Here is a 16,252-nt window from a genome sequence, read left to right as displayed (position 1 = left end):
ATGGCTCTTAATGGAAGAAAGGCACGGCTCAGAACATGCCTAAGTGTTGTACAGGTGGCAAAAAGCCTCACGGTGCTTGATTTAAAGTGTACACTTAGATCAGTAACATGATAGAAAACAACACAATGGTCATTCCACAGACGAGGACAGCAAAAGAATGCATATAGAATGTATAAGCCACCAGTTAAGCATACAGAGCTGTAGCTTGGTTCAAGCTGATGGACAGCTAGGGCATGATTCAGTCGTATAAATTCAATTGCATTGGGTTCCTCTTGGTTTAGCTACCCAAACATAAGGTACTTTTCCAGCTGGTTTACAACTTCCAAGGAAGCAAAGCAAATCACATGTATGTGAAAGGAACTTGTTTGGCAAGGATAAGATTTGCAGGATTGAGCAAGTTCCCTGTCACGGAGCTCCTCCTGGGTGTCCACCTGAGTTTTCCTTGCAGCTCACATCAGAGGAAAGCAGAGCAGGAGACACATCTGCTTTCAGAATGTTCCTCCTTTGGTCCTAAAGGGCAGCTGAGAGAGTTGCATTGCCAAACTTGGTGTCAAAGTTTCCCATCTGCTTGACCAAAGCTGATGTAATTCAGCAAAGCTTCTGATAGGGTTTCTCACAGCAACTGTGGATTTTAAGTCTCAGATTAACTTGGAGCACAGCGAGTGTCTCTTTGAAATGTTACCTGTGACAGGTGTAATTTTATGTTCTGACAAGATGTGGTAAAAGAACAGTCCCTAAAAAGAATGCCAGGCATTTATGCCATTACATTTAAGTCAAGTCATGAAACGGTTCCCAAACCCTCACTGGTTTATTTATTAGATCTTCTCCAGAAAACGTGGAGCTGTTGGACATTTGGAGGAGCAGCATTTAAGCATTTAATTTCTACTTGGATAACCATCAGCTCCTTGGTTATTAGGGGTGTTCCTAACATCAGTGCCACGTGTCAGCATGCTTGAAAGTGAATGTGACTTTGAGTATAACTCACCAGATCCAAAGCTAAAGCAGGTAACTGATGAACTCCTGCAGATCTGAGCTGGGAAGAGCACTACATTTTGACACTGTCATTACCCACAAATACGCTGCACCTTTTTTCCACTCATTTCACATTCACGTGCACTTTTACTTTATAAAGACAGACACGTGGACTGATTTGAGCTGATTTTTAAAGGCAAGCTGTTCAGAATCCTCAAGGTTATGTAAACGCTTTGGAACACAGAATTTGTTCTTATTTCGTATGGCTCATTTTCTGGAAAGCTGCTGGAATTCATTTTAACATCTATTCCTGAACATTTCACCTAAACAATGAGCTCCCCGGAGCCCCGTGGCCTATCAACAGCTTCAGGTTGATTACGGTTATTAATATTGGTTGTTTGTGGGGGGGAAGATGTTAGCATACAGACACCGGGAGCTTTGATAAATGCTAAAATACCATACAATCAATACACAACAGCATCATTAAATAAATCCTCTTTCCTTGTCCAGAAGGATAAGAAGTTGTTATGCAGCTTCTGTGTCAGCAAGAGGTTAACATATCTAAATGGCACTACATACTTGGGAGAGATAGGTCTGAAAGGGATTCCAAGAAGCAGTTCTGCGCAGATTTCTGTCCTAATGCAAAATCATGATCAGTTTGTCTCTACTGTCCTCGGGACCTCGTGTGAGGGATTCTGCTGCTCCATCCATAAGGAAATGCTTCCCATTGCCTTTGTTATCAATCCATCCCCAGCAGGGGGCTTGGAAACGAACAGATTCCTCATCCTCATCCCCATCTGTGCTCATTAGCAACCCACATGTGAATAAATCAGTTAAAAATCTCTCAATCTGGAGAGTTCCTTAGACACACAAAAAAAGCCCTTGCCCCCTTTGGTAATATCCAGAAGGGGAAAGGCAGGTTTTTTTTCCTTTTGCACTTTGCCTAGTTGCTCTCACAGGATAGGAAATGTTCTGATCCCCATTGTGAACAGCTGGGGAACTGAGAAACAAAGAAGTTGTAGCCATCTGCCCAGAGTTATCTTGGAAGTAGAGATTAGATAAAAACCTCACACAAATCCTATTTGCATCCAGCATCCTCCTTGCATAACTACACTCCCAAGTCATCTCTATAAGTGAATGCCTCCATAAAATCCCAATGTGAAAGAAAAATCACATCTCATGTATTTGAGTTTTTGTACCAATATGTGTAATCCTATTGATGCAGCCCGATCCAGCTAACGTGACTGACCAGAGTAAATCATACCTACAGGAAAGACATGTTCTGGACTATCAGGTGCCTCACCTCGAATGTGTTCTCTTGAGTCAAGCAGACTCAGGCTGCCTGTGTGGTGCAGCAACCTGAGCAGTGTGAGCCAGGAGTTCATCAATCACAGCCTGTCATCGGTGCTGAAGACAGAGGTGAAGGAGGTATCACACTGCCCTGCTTTGCCTGTGTCCCTGTCTGCAAGGTGATCACCAAGGAACAGACCGGTGTTCCTACCTCAGGTCCTCCTTTGACTTTGGACATGCCTACAATTAGGTTGGAAAAAAGCAGAACTGTGAATAACATTAGTTTTTTAATACTCGGGAACAACAACAAAAAAAGAGAGATTCAAGATGAAGTGCTGTATCACAACAATCACCTCAGTCAAGTAATTTAAAGTACCCTCACAGGAGCTGAGCAAATGTAAAAAGGAAATTATAAACTATACATGCCATCCTCAGGAGCAAGGATGAGAGGGAATCAGATGGTACTGACACTATTATGCAGAATTACGCTGTTGTAAACCCAAGCTAGTGCTCTGAAGGACCATTCGTCAAAATAAGCACTCTTTTCCCTTCCTCATCTAAGAAATGGCCCCTCTTTCCTCTTCGAAGCACAGGATTGGATGAAGTAAGCCATGCAGCTTCCTGCCAACACAGACTTCTCTAGAGCTGGAAGAATAACTCCCCATCACCAGCTGCCTCTGATTGATGTTAGGCCATTTTAGCTTTAGCAGACCAGAAAAACTGATCTATTAGACGTAAGTCATATCCAACTCTCTAAGAATTTTAAACAGTTCATAAGCAAAGTAATGAAGTGTATGTTTAGTTTCTACTCTTGTTCCTGCAGAAATACTGAGAAGGCATCAGTTCAACGTACCGGAAAAATAAAACTATCAGCATGAATTAGAAGAGTCCTGTGCACAGCTTGGTAACCACAGAATGCCCAAGAGCTCTGCAACTGAATTCACTAAACAGCTGGAGATCTCACACATGAGGATAATGGCATGGATGAGGATAAACCCACCATTAATGTTAGGGAGACTCCAAGGGCTTCCCCAGCAGTACGGCTGTAATAGTAAGTAAGGTGTCTTAGGGTAAAACACCAAAAATGTTATGATTTGCAACATGAAATCAAGTCATTTATGGAATGGAAACGAAAATCTGTTCCAGAACAAGAAGAGGAAAAATGGCTCATAGGGTTGCAAATGCGTGGAGACATTCAGCTTAAAGAATGTGACCACATCTCTATTAGACTTTCCTAAGAGAAAGATATCCCTCACTTCACCACCCCTTATTCCTGCCATTGCTTTCAGGCAGTATGTACATTTGTGAACAATTGTTTGCAAGGATGAAGCACAGGAAGAGTAAGTTCCATCAAACATCTCTGCCAAACACCATTAGGACTCACTAAGAATTGCAGCCAGTGATGCTTATTTTTCTTTCTTTTTCTACACTGCATCATTTCTGAACATCTTTCCTGGTTGTCTGAGTGTCTACTTTGATATACTCTGCTCCTCACAAACAGCCTCTTTCCCTGTACCGTGCTAATTATACACCTCCTTTAACAGCTCACTGCATGCAGAACACAGCATCACAGCAGCTCTTGAGCACTACTTCACTCCTCTCTTATCCTTCACTTCAGTGATACCATTATACTCCAGTACTGCCTGTGTTATAAATAAGCCAGCAAAGACCTTACTATATTAGTACAGTAAGAACATCCTTTCCCCTCCCTGAGATTTAAGAAAATCCAAGAGCAATGGTAATAAAAAAGCTACTTTAGCCAGTGCTGGATATACAAGGAAAAGCATAAGGACAGAAGAAAGACACAGGAATACTTCCTCACAATACCCTTGCAACCTCCAGGTGAGGGAATTCTTAAGCCTCAGAGGGCACCTGAGTATTTAGCAGCCTTCAATAGATTACTTCTTTTTTTTTTCTCTCTCTCTCATCTTTGCAGTAGTTTTTAAATAGCTTATTTCTAAATAAATTCCTTCCTGGCTCTTCAGCTTGTTAAGAGTTTTCAGGAAACGCATCCCAAAAGAAGCAATTATAGAAATATCTCACTAGATCTAGTTTTCTTTATTCCCTTATGAATTAATAAAGATTAAACCCAACACTCATATGGCACAGAACACAAGGCTTATAGTTCATAATGCCCCACCTCACAGTGCTCACGGGGGAAACCTCAGGACAGCTACTCTATTTGGATAAAATTAGAATGCTTCTGGGAATCCTTGGCAGAAATAAAAGTGTCAATACTCTGATCTGTGGGACCCGAATATAGATTTAGAACCATGGCAGAATAGAGTTCTTAATGAAAAAGACCGTCCTTTCACTTGTAGGAATTTAACATTCAAAAAACCCTCGTGCCAAAAAGTCATATGACCAAAATATGGCAGATTTATAGAATAATCATTTGTTTCCTGCAAATGCATCTGTAATTGGGATGAGTTCTTTAAAGCCTACTAGAGCACCTATCTAATCATTTAATTACTAATCTAATTGCAATCTGATTACAATTAGAAACCTGACTGCCAAGGGAAGCTGGGAGGAGCCCTCTCTATGGAGGTTAGAAAACAAAACACTGGGATAAACATGTCCAGGCAGACAAGAAAGAGTCAGCGTAACTAATGTATCTCTAGGGGAAAATAACCGACCAGCAGATCTGCCGGGCTCCCTTCCACACTCCTGTTTTTATACCCTACGATCACAAGGTCAGTGTTATTCAGATTTGTCTCAGAAGTAACAGACAGCTCCTAATGACTTCAGTGTCACAAAACACACCCTACATGTTAGAAAGTGGCAGCTTAAAAGAAAAATAGATCAGCTCCCTCCTCTGAAAATGTTACCATTGTCTGCTTGGAGTGGATTACAATCACATATGAGAAAGCTTAGTGTCTTTCTATTTACCACTAATACATCCAAGGAACCATTCATAGACTAAATAGGAAACAGTTTCATCACATAAAAGATGTTGGTTAATTAGGAAAATGTCAGTTCTGTTTTCAGTCAGGTACATCCTTAAATCCAGTTGCTACAAAGTCAGGAAATTCTAAATGTAGCAATACATTCAGCACTTTAACTGAAATTATTCTTATTAAAGTTTTTTATAAGCTTCTTTATTTATTTATTTTAATAAATGCTTCTCATTCTTTTTGAAACAGGTATTTAAATAAGATGAACAGATTTAGAGATTTGGCAGAAGAAATGAAGCCATAGAAGCCTGCCCTCATTTCCTCAGCATTAAAAGGAGAGTCTTGAACTAACAGCTCTTACATGTCATAGATAAAAAGATCATTCATATGAGTAGCTAGGAAGAACTTAGGCAAAGTCATCCTACAGAAACCATCAGCAAAACCAATCCAGAATAAAACTTGTAGCTGAAACTTCATTTTCATGAGCACTAATGCTGGGGAAAAAGGAGAAAAACAAATGTAATTTGTTGTATTTAATTACAATGTTGTTACTGACAGCCTTGGCAGCAGCAGTCGCCTACACACATGCTTTGTGATTGCCCCAATCCCCTCAGCTCTGCTCACACAGGTGTGGTTACTTTGAGGTAACATGTTGGATGATATCTCTACAATTGTAGCAACCACCACCACAGAACTACCAGAATACAACACCAAGACTCCTTCATGCCTGCATCCCATAATATGATGGCCTCCCCCTGAAGGACAAACACCCTATGAAAACTGGGGACATGAGTGGAATAACCACAATTGTCCTGACTTTTGGCAATGTAGCACCCATTGCTTTCATGGCTTATGAATTGGCACCTGGTCACTGTAGGAAAGTGCCTGAGTTTTGTTTGAGAAACTCCAGGTCGACCATGAAGACAGACAAAATGTCATTTTGATCAATCCCCCCCTCCATGTAGGACTCGCTGGCAGGGTACAAGGGCAGAGATGCTCTGGGATGCGCCTCTGCTGGGTCAGCAGTACCAGTGTTTAGGCAGAGCTCAGTGCAGCCCTTGCAGCAGATGATTTTGGCAAGGCAGAGGGCATATTTCAGCAGCTTTCACATTTCCTGTACCCTCATAAATGCAGCTACCGCACTCCTGCACACGCTCATTTGTTGTCACTGCAAGTAAATAATGTTGGCATGCTTTGCCAAGCAATACTGAGTCAAGATAGACTCATTTAACTCTTATTGCAGACAGGATATAAATAATAATAAAGTTCTTCATACTTTGGATACTTTGAATTCATCGGAATTGACTGAAATTGTAACAAACTGTATTTATGGTCTAGTAAGAATACAATGTTAACATCCAATTTTATCAGCTGGCAGACTAAGACTTCTGTTTTGAGTCACTGGAATAATAGATAATATTGTGGGTTGGAAGGGACCTTAGAGATCATCGAGTCCAACCCCCGTGATTCGAGCCTCTGTGTAGCAGAGCGGCACTTCTACCACTTGCGCCACAGGGGGGATTCGAACCCAGGGCCTCCGGTGTTGTAAGCGGCATTTCTACCACAAGGAATAAACTAAGACTTAACAAACTAAGATTTAAAATCCATTACAGCTCCCAAGAAGCGTTTGCTCCATACTCCTCAGCCCTGCCCTGCTCCTTCAGGCGGCCGGGCCTGAGGCGGCGGGACGGGGGGAGCCTCTACTCGAGGATTTATGGTACGGCCAAGGCGGGGGGAGGCACGAGGAGCCGCGTCACTCTTCCTCTGCATAAAGGGCCGAGGCACAATGCAGGGCTGTGAGAGCTGCTGGGAATATTACAGACATGAGCAAAAAGCGATCTGCCCGCTGAGGGCAGTTGGCTGGGCGCTACGCGGTGCCATCAACCACCACAGCTCGGGCAGCAGCGTAGGCAGCGGCAGAGCCGCGCTAGGAAGCGCTAGCAGAGCTAGTAGCACTAGTAGTGCTAGTACTAGCAGCGAGAGCGGGCTGCCCTGCGCACGTTGTGCACGGTGTGTGTGTGGCTCAGCCGCCATCCGCACTGTGCAGAGCAGCGATAGTGCAGGCCGAGCCGTTCGCCATAGCCGCGCTCGCTCCCTTCCCCTCCCGCTGCGCGCCCCCGTGCCCCCGCCCTCTTGCTGCGTGCACGCGCGCGCGCCCCCAGCTCCGTGACCCATTTCAGCGAACAAAGGATTTTGCTGGAATCTCGGCGCTGCACCTAAAATGGCGCCCGCGCTTTCGCCCGCCCCCGCTCCCCGCGCGGGCACCATAGAGACGCGGCGGATAGAGCGGCCGCTCCCCGGTCTGCTCTACGCGGCCCCAGCCCGCTCTCGGTGGTGCGCGGCGCTGTCGCAGCATGGCGGGGGAGGGCGACTCTGAGCCGGAGAAGGTAATGGAGAGCGGACGGTGCTTGTCGCCTCGCTGCGCTGTGCTGCCGGCTCTCGGCTCAGGGCTGCCCGGGCACTGAGCGCTGAGCAAGCGGTTGTGGAGCAGGACGTGGAGAGCGGTCACTGTGTGGGGATCAGGGCGGAGTGGGGGGCTGAATGGAGCCAGGTTGGGAAGGACTGCATTGTGTGTGTCTGTGGGGGGGTGTTTGTTTGATTTTTTTTAATTATTATTATTATTATTACTTGTTATTATTATTTTGCGTGCTCTTCTGCCGGGCCTTCTCTCTGTGTGTGAATCAGCCGTGCCACTCGAGCTCCTGTACCCCAGCAGTTAGTTAGCAGTGGCTGCAGCCGCAGCAGATGATTTCAGTCCGGCAGCAGGTGAAGGCCTATTTTAACAGGGTGCCTCATTTAGCACAGATGGAGCGCTGTACCTTCCTCGCCAACATCAGCGGTGTATAGCATGACCTCCTCCACGAGGGACTGCTTGAAATTATTCATTAGGAGATTAGACCGATATAGACCAAATCCCTTCTGTCTCGCTTGTATGCAGGGATTACATTGAACAGCTGATGGCTGTCCACAGAGGACACAGGTACAGTTATTGGTGGGGATTCCCTTCCCGCCCACAAATCCAGCTGCTGGCACATGCCCGTGTCCCTGTAAGTACAGCCACACACATGTCACAGTGATGCTGACCTGCTTCCAGAGCTGTCGGCCCTTCCCACGTGGCTTTCTGCAGTGTTTCATCTTCAGAATCTAGCAGGTGAATGAGAAGAACGAAGAGCAGATCAGTTCTAGTTGATAGAATCATAGGATGGTTTGGGATGGAAGGAGCCCTTAAGATCACCTAGATACACCCCCCTTGCTTTAGGTTGCACCAAAGCACGTTGCTCAGAGCTCCATCCAGCCTGGCCTCACATGCTTCCACTGAGGGGGCATCCGCAACCTCTGTGGGAAGCCACAAACCTTAGTTCTGACTGTGTTGCTTGGAGGCCTGTATAGAGTTAGTTTCCCATTCCTGATTGTGTGATGTTCTCTGTCAGGTGGGATATATGAGTGGCATTCAAGTTAGGAGACTTAGAATGTGCCGAAGCCAGTGTAGGCATCTGTGAAATTAAAAAAAGATTTGTCAGTTCACAGTTGTGTTTATGAATGCCACGTGTAATTGCCATTTGAAGGTTAAATTGACACGTAAAAGCCAGTGTAGGTTATAACTGGAGAGAGCGAATGGCTTAATTTGAGTAATTCCTACCAGTAGGCTCATCTAAGAGTCCATGTGTGGTATACACATAAATTTACCTGAACAGCCTGTGTCTATATTTGGATTAGGATAAGAATGATGTTTTTATTCTTTATTCAGTATAAGATTATCTGGTATCTGCATCTTTTCCAGTAATTTCTTTCACTTTTTTAAAATTAACTTTTAAACACATCTACTTTTTCAGTTATTAAAATGACACAGCATAACTTTACCTGGTTGGTTGTGACCGTACCCGTTTGACCTGATGTAGGTTGGTTTTGGGCAAAAGAACTGGGTTTCTTTGGGTTTTTTCCCTTCCCTTTCTGGGGGAGGGGGGGGAATATAAAGGAAGAAATGAAGTAGATGAATCAGTTTTACTCTGAAATTAGCACGGCAGGCTTCTACAAAAGTCATTTTTTTTTCATTGAAATATTAACTTGTGTGGGTTGTTTGTTTTCTTTCTCCTTACAGTCCTTCAAACTCCTTGGATTTCTGGATGTTAAAAATGTCCCGTGTGCACGAGAATCAGTGCTGTATGGCTCTCTGGGATCTTTAGTTTTGGGTCTTGGACACTTTTTAGCAACTAGTAAGTACTCACACTTTCTGTATCTTCCCACGTGTTAATTTGTAAAGATAAATTAATTTGTATTTTCTGTTAGGCGTTATGAATAATGAGCAGTCACCCAAGCTATTTCTCTGATTTCTTTTAAGCATTTTCGTCTCTGTTTCAGGTAGAGTTAGAAGATCTTGTGACTTTGCAGTTGGTGGCTTTATTTGCACGATGTTAGGATACTGGTATGTAAAATGCTCCTTGAATTTTGGCAGACCTTTGTTGGCTGCTTTGTACAGTGCAATCCTTGTGTGACCTTACCCACTGGTTCTGAAACACCAAAAATAACCTGCTTAGCAAACTATCTAATTTTCTCCCCCAGATAATTTTTAAGGGAAAAAATGCCTTTGAATTCTTATTTGTATATGCTAAGGAAAACAAACAAAGAAAAAAACAAGTTGCTGTTTTTCTTCTGTCCTGATCATAAAGGCAGCAGAGTAAATGTTCATGAGGCTAAGGTCGAAACTGTAAAACGAAGAATTTTCCATTGGAATCATATACTGTATATTCTTTTTCTCACTGGCTGAGTAATGTTCGCCTTAAAGAAGTATCAGGTACCTTAGTGTTTTCTTTATGCCTTATTTCATGATGAAGTTTGCTAATATTGTGTGTGGTTTCAAGTTTTCAGCTGGCTGAATAGCACTGATTTGATACTGTCATACACATAAAGCAGTGAATCCCATATTTTTTGTGTCTCTTTTTCTAGGTTTTACTGCAGGTACAATTTAGCCCAACAGAGGATTCGGCAAAGAATGCTTAGAGAAGGAATGAGAAACAAAATGTTATTTGAAGGCAGTTCTTTAGATCCAAAAAAACACCAAACAAGCGATGAAAGAAGCAATTCATAGCCCTGCTATAGGGGAATCTACGTGTGTGGTGTAATACAGCATTGAGGTGGTCCAAAAATGGCAGTGTGCCCTGTAAGTAGGTGAGATAACTGAAACTGTATGAATCATGTTGGTTTTCCTGGAAGATTTAAGTAAGAAATTCAGAGTGAGTCTATTAAATCTGTATATAAGCCTGTCTTAGTTTCACGTATGTATGTGACTATATACACAGTTAGCACTGACCTCCTTGCTTTTGACTTGTTAAACATTTGGGAGCTGATGCTGCATTGCACAGTCTCAGAGAATTAATGACAACATTTGGAGGTTTACAAACAAAGCAAAGTTGTAATTTCATCTTGTTTAAATGCAAGATATTTTATTTTCATCAGCTGTTCTGAGTAAATGCGTCTTGCAGTGCTGCTGCTAAGGGTGGCATTTGGAAAACAGGAATATTTAAGCAGTAGGTGAGTGCTTTACTTGTGCAAAGTGGAAGATACTGGTAGATTCTGTAACTTCAGATGATATATCGAGACTGTGAAGCTGAATTTCCATATGTGCAAAATTAAGAATAAAAACACTTGAGGAGGAATCTCGCCTGTTTATGTAACATTTTTTAATTTCACTAAAGAAGATTTTTAAGACCTTTTGTTACAGTTAGTAGAACAGCAGTTGATGTGATTTATAAGTGGTGATGGTCAGCAGTTCATCTAATACCAGCTGTAAGCAGCAGCATGTCTCTATTAACTTGGGAGTACTCCAGAGTATTAAACCAACATGCTGCTAATACAAAGATAATTGAACTTCTACACTTGATGGATTTGCCTCGTACAAGAAGAAAACAAATTCGCATTCTTTCCCATTTCTATTTGTACCCTATTCCTTTTGTTTCTTCTGGAGGAATTGAAAGAATGAAGATAAGTTTTATGGAGAACTTTCAGTTCAGTTGTTCGTATTAAAAAGCCCTCAGAGACCTTGAGTTAGCACAGTGTAACATTATCTTCACTGGAAAGTTCAGGCTTGGAATTTGACTTTTATTTAGCTCGAATTCACAGGAGAAAATGTTGCTCCTAATTTTGTGCCGTGATGGGAGATGTGTTCCTTCTCTTTGGATCAGGTAGGAAGTGTTGCCTCATAAAGCCCCTGGAGTGACTATAGGAAACTGAGTGAGTACTTAATGCACGCTCCTATTTTAATACATGGTTGAGTTCTTTCCTATCTGACGTAAGACAAGGAACTGCAACCTAAGCAGGGGTCTTTTAGCTGTGAGGTCATAATTCAGTTGGGGAGGTCAGAAGACAAAAGCATCTAGATGAAAGTTTACTCTTTGGCAAAGATCAACTGTTGAGAAAGAAGAGAATGTGGTTTTGTACTGACAGGAAAGAAGGTAGCATGCATGCAGGGGCATCGTTCAAAATAGCTAAGTATTGGGACCATGGCGAGGAGAAAACAGCAGGATTAGATTATCTCCAGTGTTATTTGGCTCTTGTTTTGTGCTTCTGTAGTTACTACTACCCCTACAGCTGCTTAACTTAAGTATTAGTGATTTTGGCCAATAGCTGTTAAATTCTGCGTAGATGTATCTGCATTGCTTAGATCACCAGCCTAATGCTACTTCACTGTACACAATATAAATTGTGCATGCTTCACACAAATGTTAGCAGAAAAAATGGGATAGGTTGTAATATGCAGCAGTCTGGACAGTGTGTTTGAATTCCTTTATTTAAAGCTGAGGTAAAATGGGGCTAACTAGCTGTAATAGAGCTGTGTGTGATCTGAGTGCCTCAACTCTCCAGCACCCTTCTCTATAGCAGATGTAATGTTTTAGCCGCCAAAAACTGTGAAAGACTCAAAAGCCAAGAATTAAAATGTTTTAGTTGACAACAGAGGCAATCACAACAGTCATCTTGAAGTTGTCAGTTACAGCTTTACCCAAGCAGAGATTTTTAGGGGATAATGGCTTTGATTTCTCAGTTCATTTTGCAGATTTCCAGGCTGTTTTGTTTGTCACCACACATTCCAAGACCTAGAGTGCTGTGGAGGAAGGGTCACTTGGTGTCATTAATAAATGTCTCTGGTTTTTGTTAGGGTGATTTTTTCAGGGGGGTAACAATGAAGCATTAATGAGTTCCCCCAGCTCAGTAGATTAACTTCCATGCTTCTCTCATACCTGTGCTCTGGAGCTTAGGTCAGCTCCTCCCATTGGGAACGCCATACTTCCTCTCGCATGCCTCTATCACCCATGCATGCATTCTTGAGACATCCACCTAATGTTGTTGATGATGCAGCGAGTCTTTTTCTTCTGGATCCACTTGATACAAGGAAAAAGGAAGCCTCATATTCTATATGTGGTAGACACTGTGTTGTTAATAGCCTAATCAAGACGGAGCATTTTGGTGTGTCTGCTTCTCTGTGGCTGTGTTAGGGAGGAGACCGTTCTCTCCCTTCCCCCACCAGCCCTTCAGTTGCTTTCAGTAGTGTGATCTTCATGTTTTGTTGTGGAACGAGATGGTGATGCTTGTACTCGGCGCTGTGTAGTCTGCTTTCCAAGGCAGCGTTACGTAGATATAAAAGCAAACTTAATTCCTGAAAACTTCTCATTTGTTTCAATAGTCTGCTGGAAGAAACCCTTGGAATCCCTCATTTCCCTTCCACAAACGTTTCTTTAAAAAAAAAATAGAAAAGCAGTGGCAGGCTGCCAGGCCATGGAGCCGCATAACTATCCCGGAGCTGAGCCAAGCTGCTGCTGAAGCAATAGTAGCGGCCCCAGCCTGAGGAATGTCCGGGAGCTGCCAGAGGCTTTGCAGCCTGCCCGCCTCCTGCTCGCAGCACGCGGCCTCCATCCTGCCTCCACCACAGCTTTTCCTCAGCCCTTCAGCGTCTGGCAGGCCTGAGTGCCAGGTTACCTTCACCAGCTTCACCTCACTGCGTTGGAGAAGGTGGCTCCTATGGCAGCCAGGTATCTGCTCCAGCACTGAAATCCTGCCTTGTGATCTTCTGAGATCCTCCCCTTCCCTGTGAACGGGCCATTTCCTGCAAAGGCCGTGCCTGAAAGAATGCCTGCTGGAGCACAAATGCATTCTGTAATATGTTTAACTGTTACGGTCTTTGATATGTAAGTACAGAAATCATTCTTATTGCTCTATTGTAGTCTCTTCCTCTGAGGTCTCCCAGAGCAAACAGAGAAAATACACAAGTCGTTTAACTTGCACAAGTTGTTTCTGTCTAATATTTATTTCTTAGATGCTCAACTCACTATTTAACAATTGAATGAATATAAATTACCGTAATTATTAATCTTATTACAGGAAAGCTGCTTATACAAGAGTGTACAACAGAGACTGGAAACCGTACAGCAGCCCTGTTATATGGATAGTGCTTACTGTGGATGCCAAGTTGAATATGAGCAAACAATGTTCTTGTTGCAAACAGGGCCGGTCACAAGCTGGGCTGTGTCAGGAAGCAGGTGGCCAACAAATCAAGGGACTGCATCAAAAGAGGAGGGGGCCAGCAGGGTGAGAGAGGTCATCGTCCCTGTCTACGCTGCCCTTGTAAGGCCCCATCTGGAGCACTGCATCCAGATCTGGGGCTGCAGCACAAGAAAGACACGGAGCTATTAGAGCAGGTCCAGAGGAGGCCGTGAAGATTGTAAAAGGGCTGGAGCACCTCTCTGTCCTACAAAGACAGGCTGAAGGAGCTGGGCTTGTTTAGCCTGGAGAAGGCCCCAAGAACACCTCATTGTGGCATTCCAGTACTTGAAGAGAGCTTGTAAACAGGAGGGGGACCAGCTTTTTACACAGTCTGATAGTGACAGGACAAGGTGGAATGGCTTTTAGCTGAAAGAGGGAAGATTCAGGTTGGATGTTAGGAAGAAATTGTTTACTTACAGGGTGGTGAGGCACTGGCACAGCTGCCCAGAGAAGCTGTGGGTGCCCCATCCCTGCAGGCACACAGGGCCAGGTTGAATGAGGCCCTGGGCAGCCTGAGCTGGTGGGGGGCAGCCATTAGGATGAACTTCTTTACTGAGAGTAGCACAGGATGGGAATAGGCTGCCTAGACAGGCTGTGTGATCTCTGTCCTTGCAGGTTTTCAAGACCCTGCTAGATGAAGCCCCATCTGCCCCAACTGAGCACTGCTACTGCACAGCTTCGATGGAAAGACAGACAGCATCTCTAGAGGGCTCTTGTGAACTGTTCTGCAACTCAGAGACGGCTGCTAGTCCTTCAGAAAAAAATATTGTGAGTCCTACTAGTTACCTCTCCCCTTCCTCTTTTATTGCCTTCTTAACACAAAGGCAAAAGTCCTTTTATCTTTTATAACACAAGAGCTTATCTTATCAACTTCACTCAGCAGCCCCACAAAGCTGAAAGTTCAGTGCGGTCCAAATGAAGGTCCAGCCTGTGCCATAAATGACATACAGGCGGACTGGAAGAAAAGAGAATCAAATTTTCCCATATTGCTCACCTTGTAAGCAATTAGTACTTCAAGCACATGATTACACCTAACAACTTCTTTCAGGGAGTTCTTGGTACTGCTGAACCTTCTGACTTTAAACTTGTCTCAGGCACCCACACTGCTCCAAGCACAGATCTCCACACATCCAATGAGAGTTTTTGTTAGAACTTAGGGGAAACTGTAAGCAAAGAGCTCTGGAAGAGTTAATGTAGGCTAATGTAACATAAACTAAAGCCAGGTGCAGACCAGGAAAGAAATACCTGCTTTTATAAGCTATATCAGTAACCACTGGTGAGGGGCTGTCTGATCCCAGCTATGGGAGAGGTAACTCCTGGAGCAAGGACTTCCAGATCCTTGTGTGTTCCACCATCACTGTTCAATGTAAAAACTGCATCTTCCCTGGACTACCATGTCATGGTATTTTTCTATGTATGTGTGAAAATAGTTTCGATTTCAGCAACTTAGCTCCTAAGTGATTCTGCAGATCAAAGACTGTCTACTGCAGCAGGAAATGGAACAAAAACCTGCTGTAAGGTAGCTTGTGTGCAAGGACAGAAAGCACCCAGCATGAATTACTACATGACAGGTTTCCTACACTTGCCTTTGTTTGTTCCCTCTTGAAGTTTACAATGTGTTAAGCATTTAGCAGCTCTCTTTTTGAGCTGCTTCTGAGTTCGTGCAGCAGTTCACTCACTGCTGAAACTTCCTGCCACTCCCAGCGCTGGCACAAAGGCAAAAGAAGGTTGGAGTCACATACAGCCCGATGCTGGCCAGGCCTTGCTTTCCTGGCTGCCTCCTGCAGCCTCCAGCACTGGGTGCAGGTTTGGATGCCACAACGTAAGGGCATGGAACTATGAGAAAGTGTCCAAAGGAGGGCTATGAAGATGAAGGGTCTGTAGGGCAACGTGTGTGAGTAGTGAGTGCCTGAGGGCCCTGGGTTTGCCAGCCCAGAGCTGAGGAAAGGCCACAGCCATGGCGGCTGCAGCTCCTCACAGGGAGCAGAAGGGCAGCGCTGAGCTCTGCTGTGTGACAGCCACAGGGCCCGAGGGAACGGCATGGAGCTGTGCCAGGGGAGGGGAGGCTGGGGGTGAGGGACAGGGTCTGTACCAGAAGGTGGTGGGCATGGAACATGGCCCAGGGCAGTGGGCATGGCCATGAGTGCCAGAGTGTAAGAAATATTTGGACAATGCTCAGTTATGTGGTCTGAGTTTTGGGTTGTCCCATGTGGAGGTGGGAGCTGTACTCTACAATCCTTATGACAACTCACCTTTGTAACAAGAGGCCTCCTTCTCCCTCTCCCTCAGTGAAGTCGTTCCCATAAGACTACATGAGCTTTGTGTGAGGAGGGACACTGCTCTAACCTCACCACAATGCTTTTAACACTTGAATTGCAAAGCTACTGTTCTAAATCTCCACTCTCCTTGCAGCCTTCTGTCTGCCCCCACCCTCTGCCCCATTTCAGGGCCAAAGCAGTGTGAGCTGTATTACAGTGTGTGTTTGTGTGTGTGCACTTTTTTTGCTTGTGAGTGTCAGATGCAGCTGTGGAACATCTGCAGAAGTCCTTCCGTATCTCCATCTG

At 44.1% G+C, this 16,252-nt stretch overlaps 1 protein-coding gene and 1 long non-coding RNA gene across 2 annotated transcripts; both read left to right on the top strand.

The window, feature by feature from the left end:
* Positions 1 to 7,489: 7,489 nt before the first annotated feature.
* COX20 (cytochrome c oxidase assembly factor COX20) lies at positions 7,490 to 10,810 on the top strand. The gene is made up of 4 exons (XM_015857684.3): positions 7,490 to 7,543; positions 9,256 to 9,370; positions 9,516 to 9,579; positions 10,101 to 10,810. The coding sequence occupies exons 1-4, from the start codon at positions 7,511 to 7,513 to the stop codon at positions 10,240 to 10,242; spliced, it is 354 nt and encodes a 117-aa protein (XP_015713170.1). The 5' UTR covers positions 7,490 to 7,510; the 3' UTR covers positions 10,243 to 10,810.
* A 2,199-nt stretch (positions 10,811 to 13,009) lies between these two features.
* Positions 13,010 to 15,133, top strand: LOC146761349 (uncharacterized). The gene is made up of 2 exons (XR_014944721.1): positions 13,010 to 13,333; positions 14,304 to 15,133. It is a non-coding gene; the product is annotated as an uncharacterized LOC146761349 (long non-coding RNA).
* The last annotated feature ends 1,119 nt before the right edge of the window (positions 15,134 to 16,252 follow it).

This window comes from Coturnix japonica, chromosome 3 (assembly GCF_054131305.1).
Source record: "Coturnix japonica strain WE chromosome 3, WE-NBRP24, whole genome shotgun sequence".
Lineage (NCBI taxonomy): Eukaryota > Metazoa > Chordata > Aves > Galliformes > Phasianidae > Coturnix > Coturnix japonica.
The sequence above is the reverse complement of the archived record's forward strand: the minus strand, read 5'-3'. Positions and strand labels throughout refer to the sequence as shown.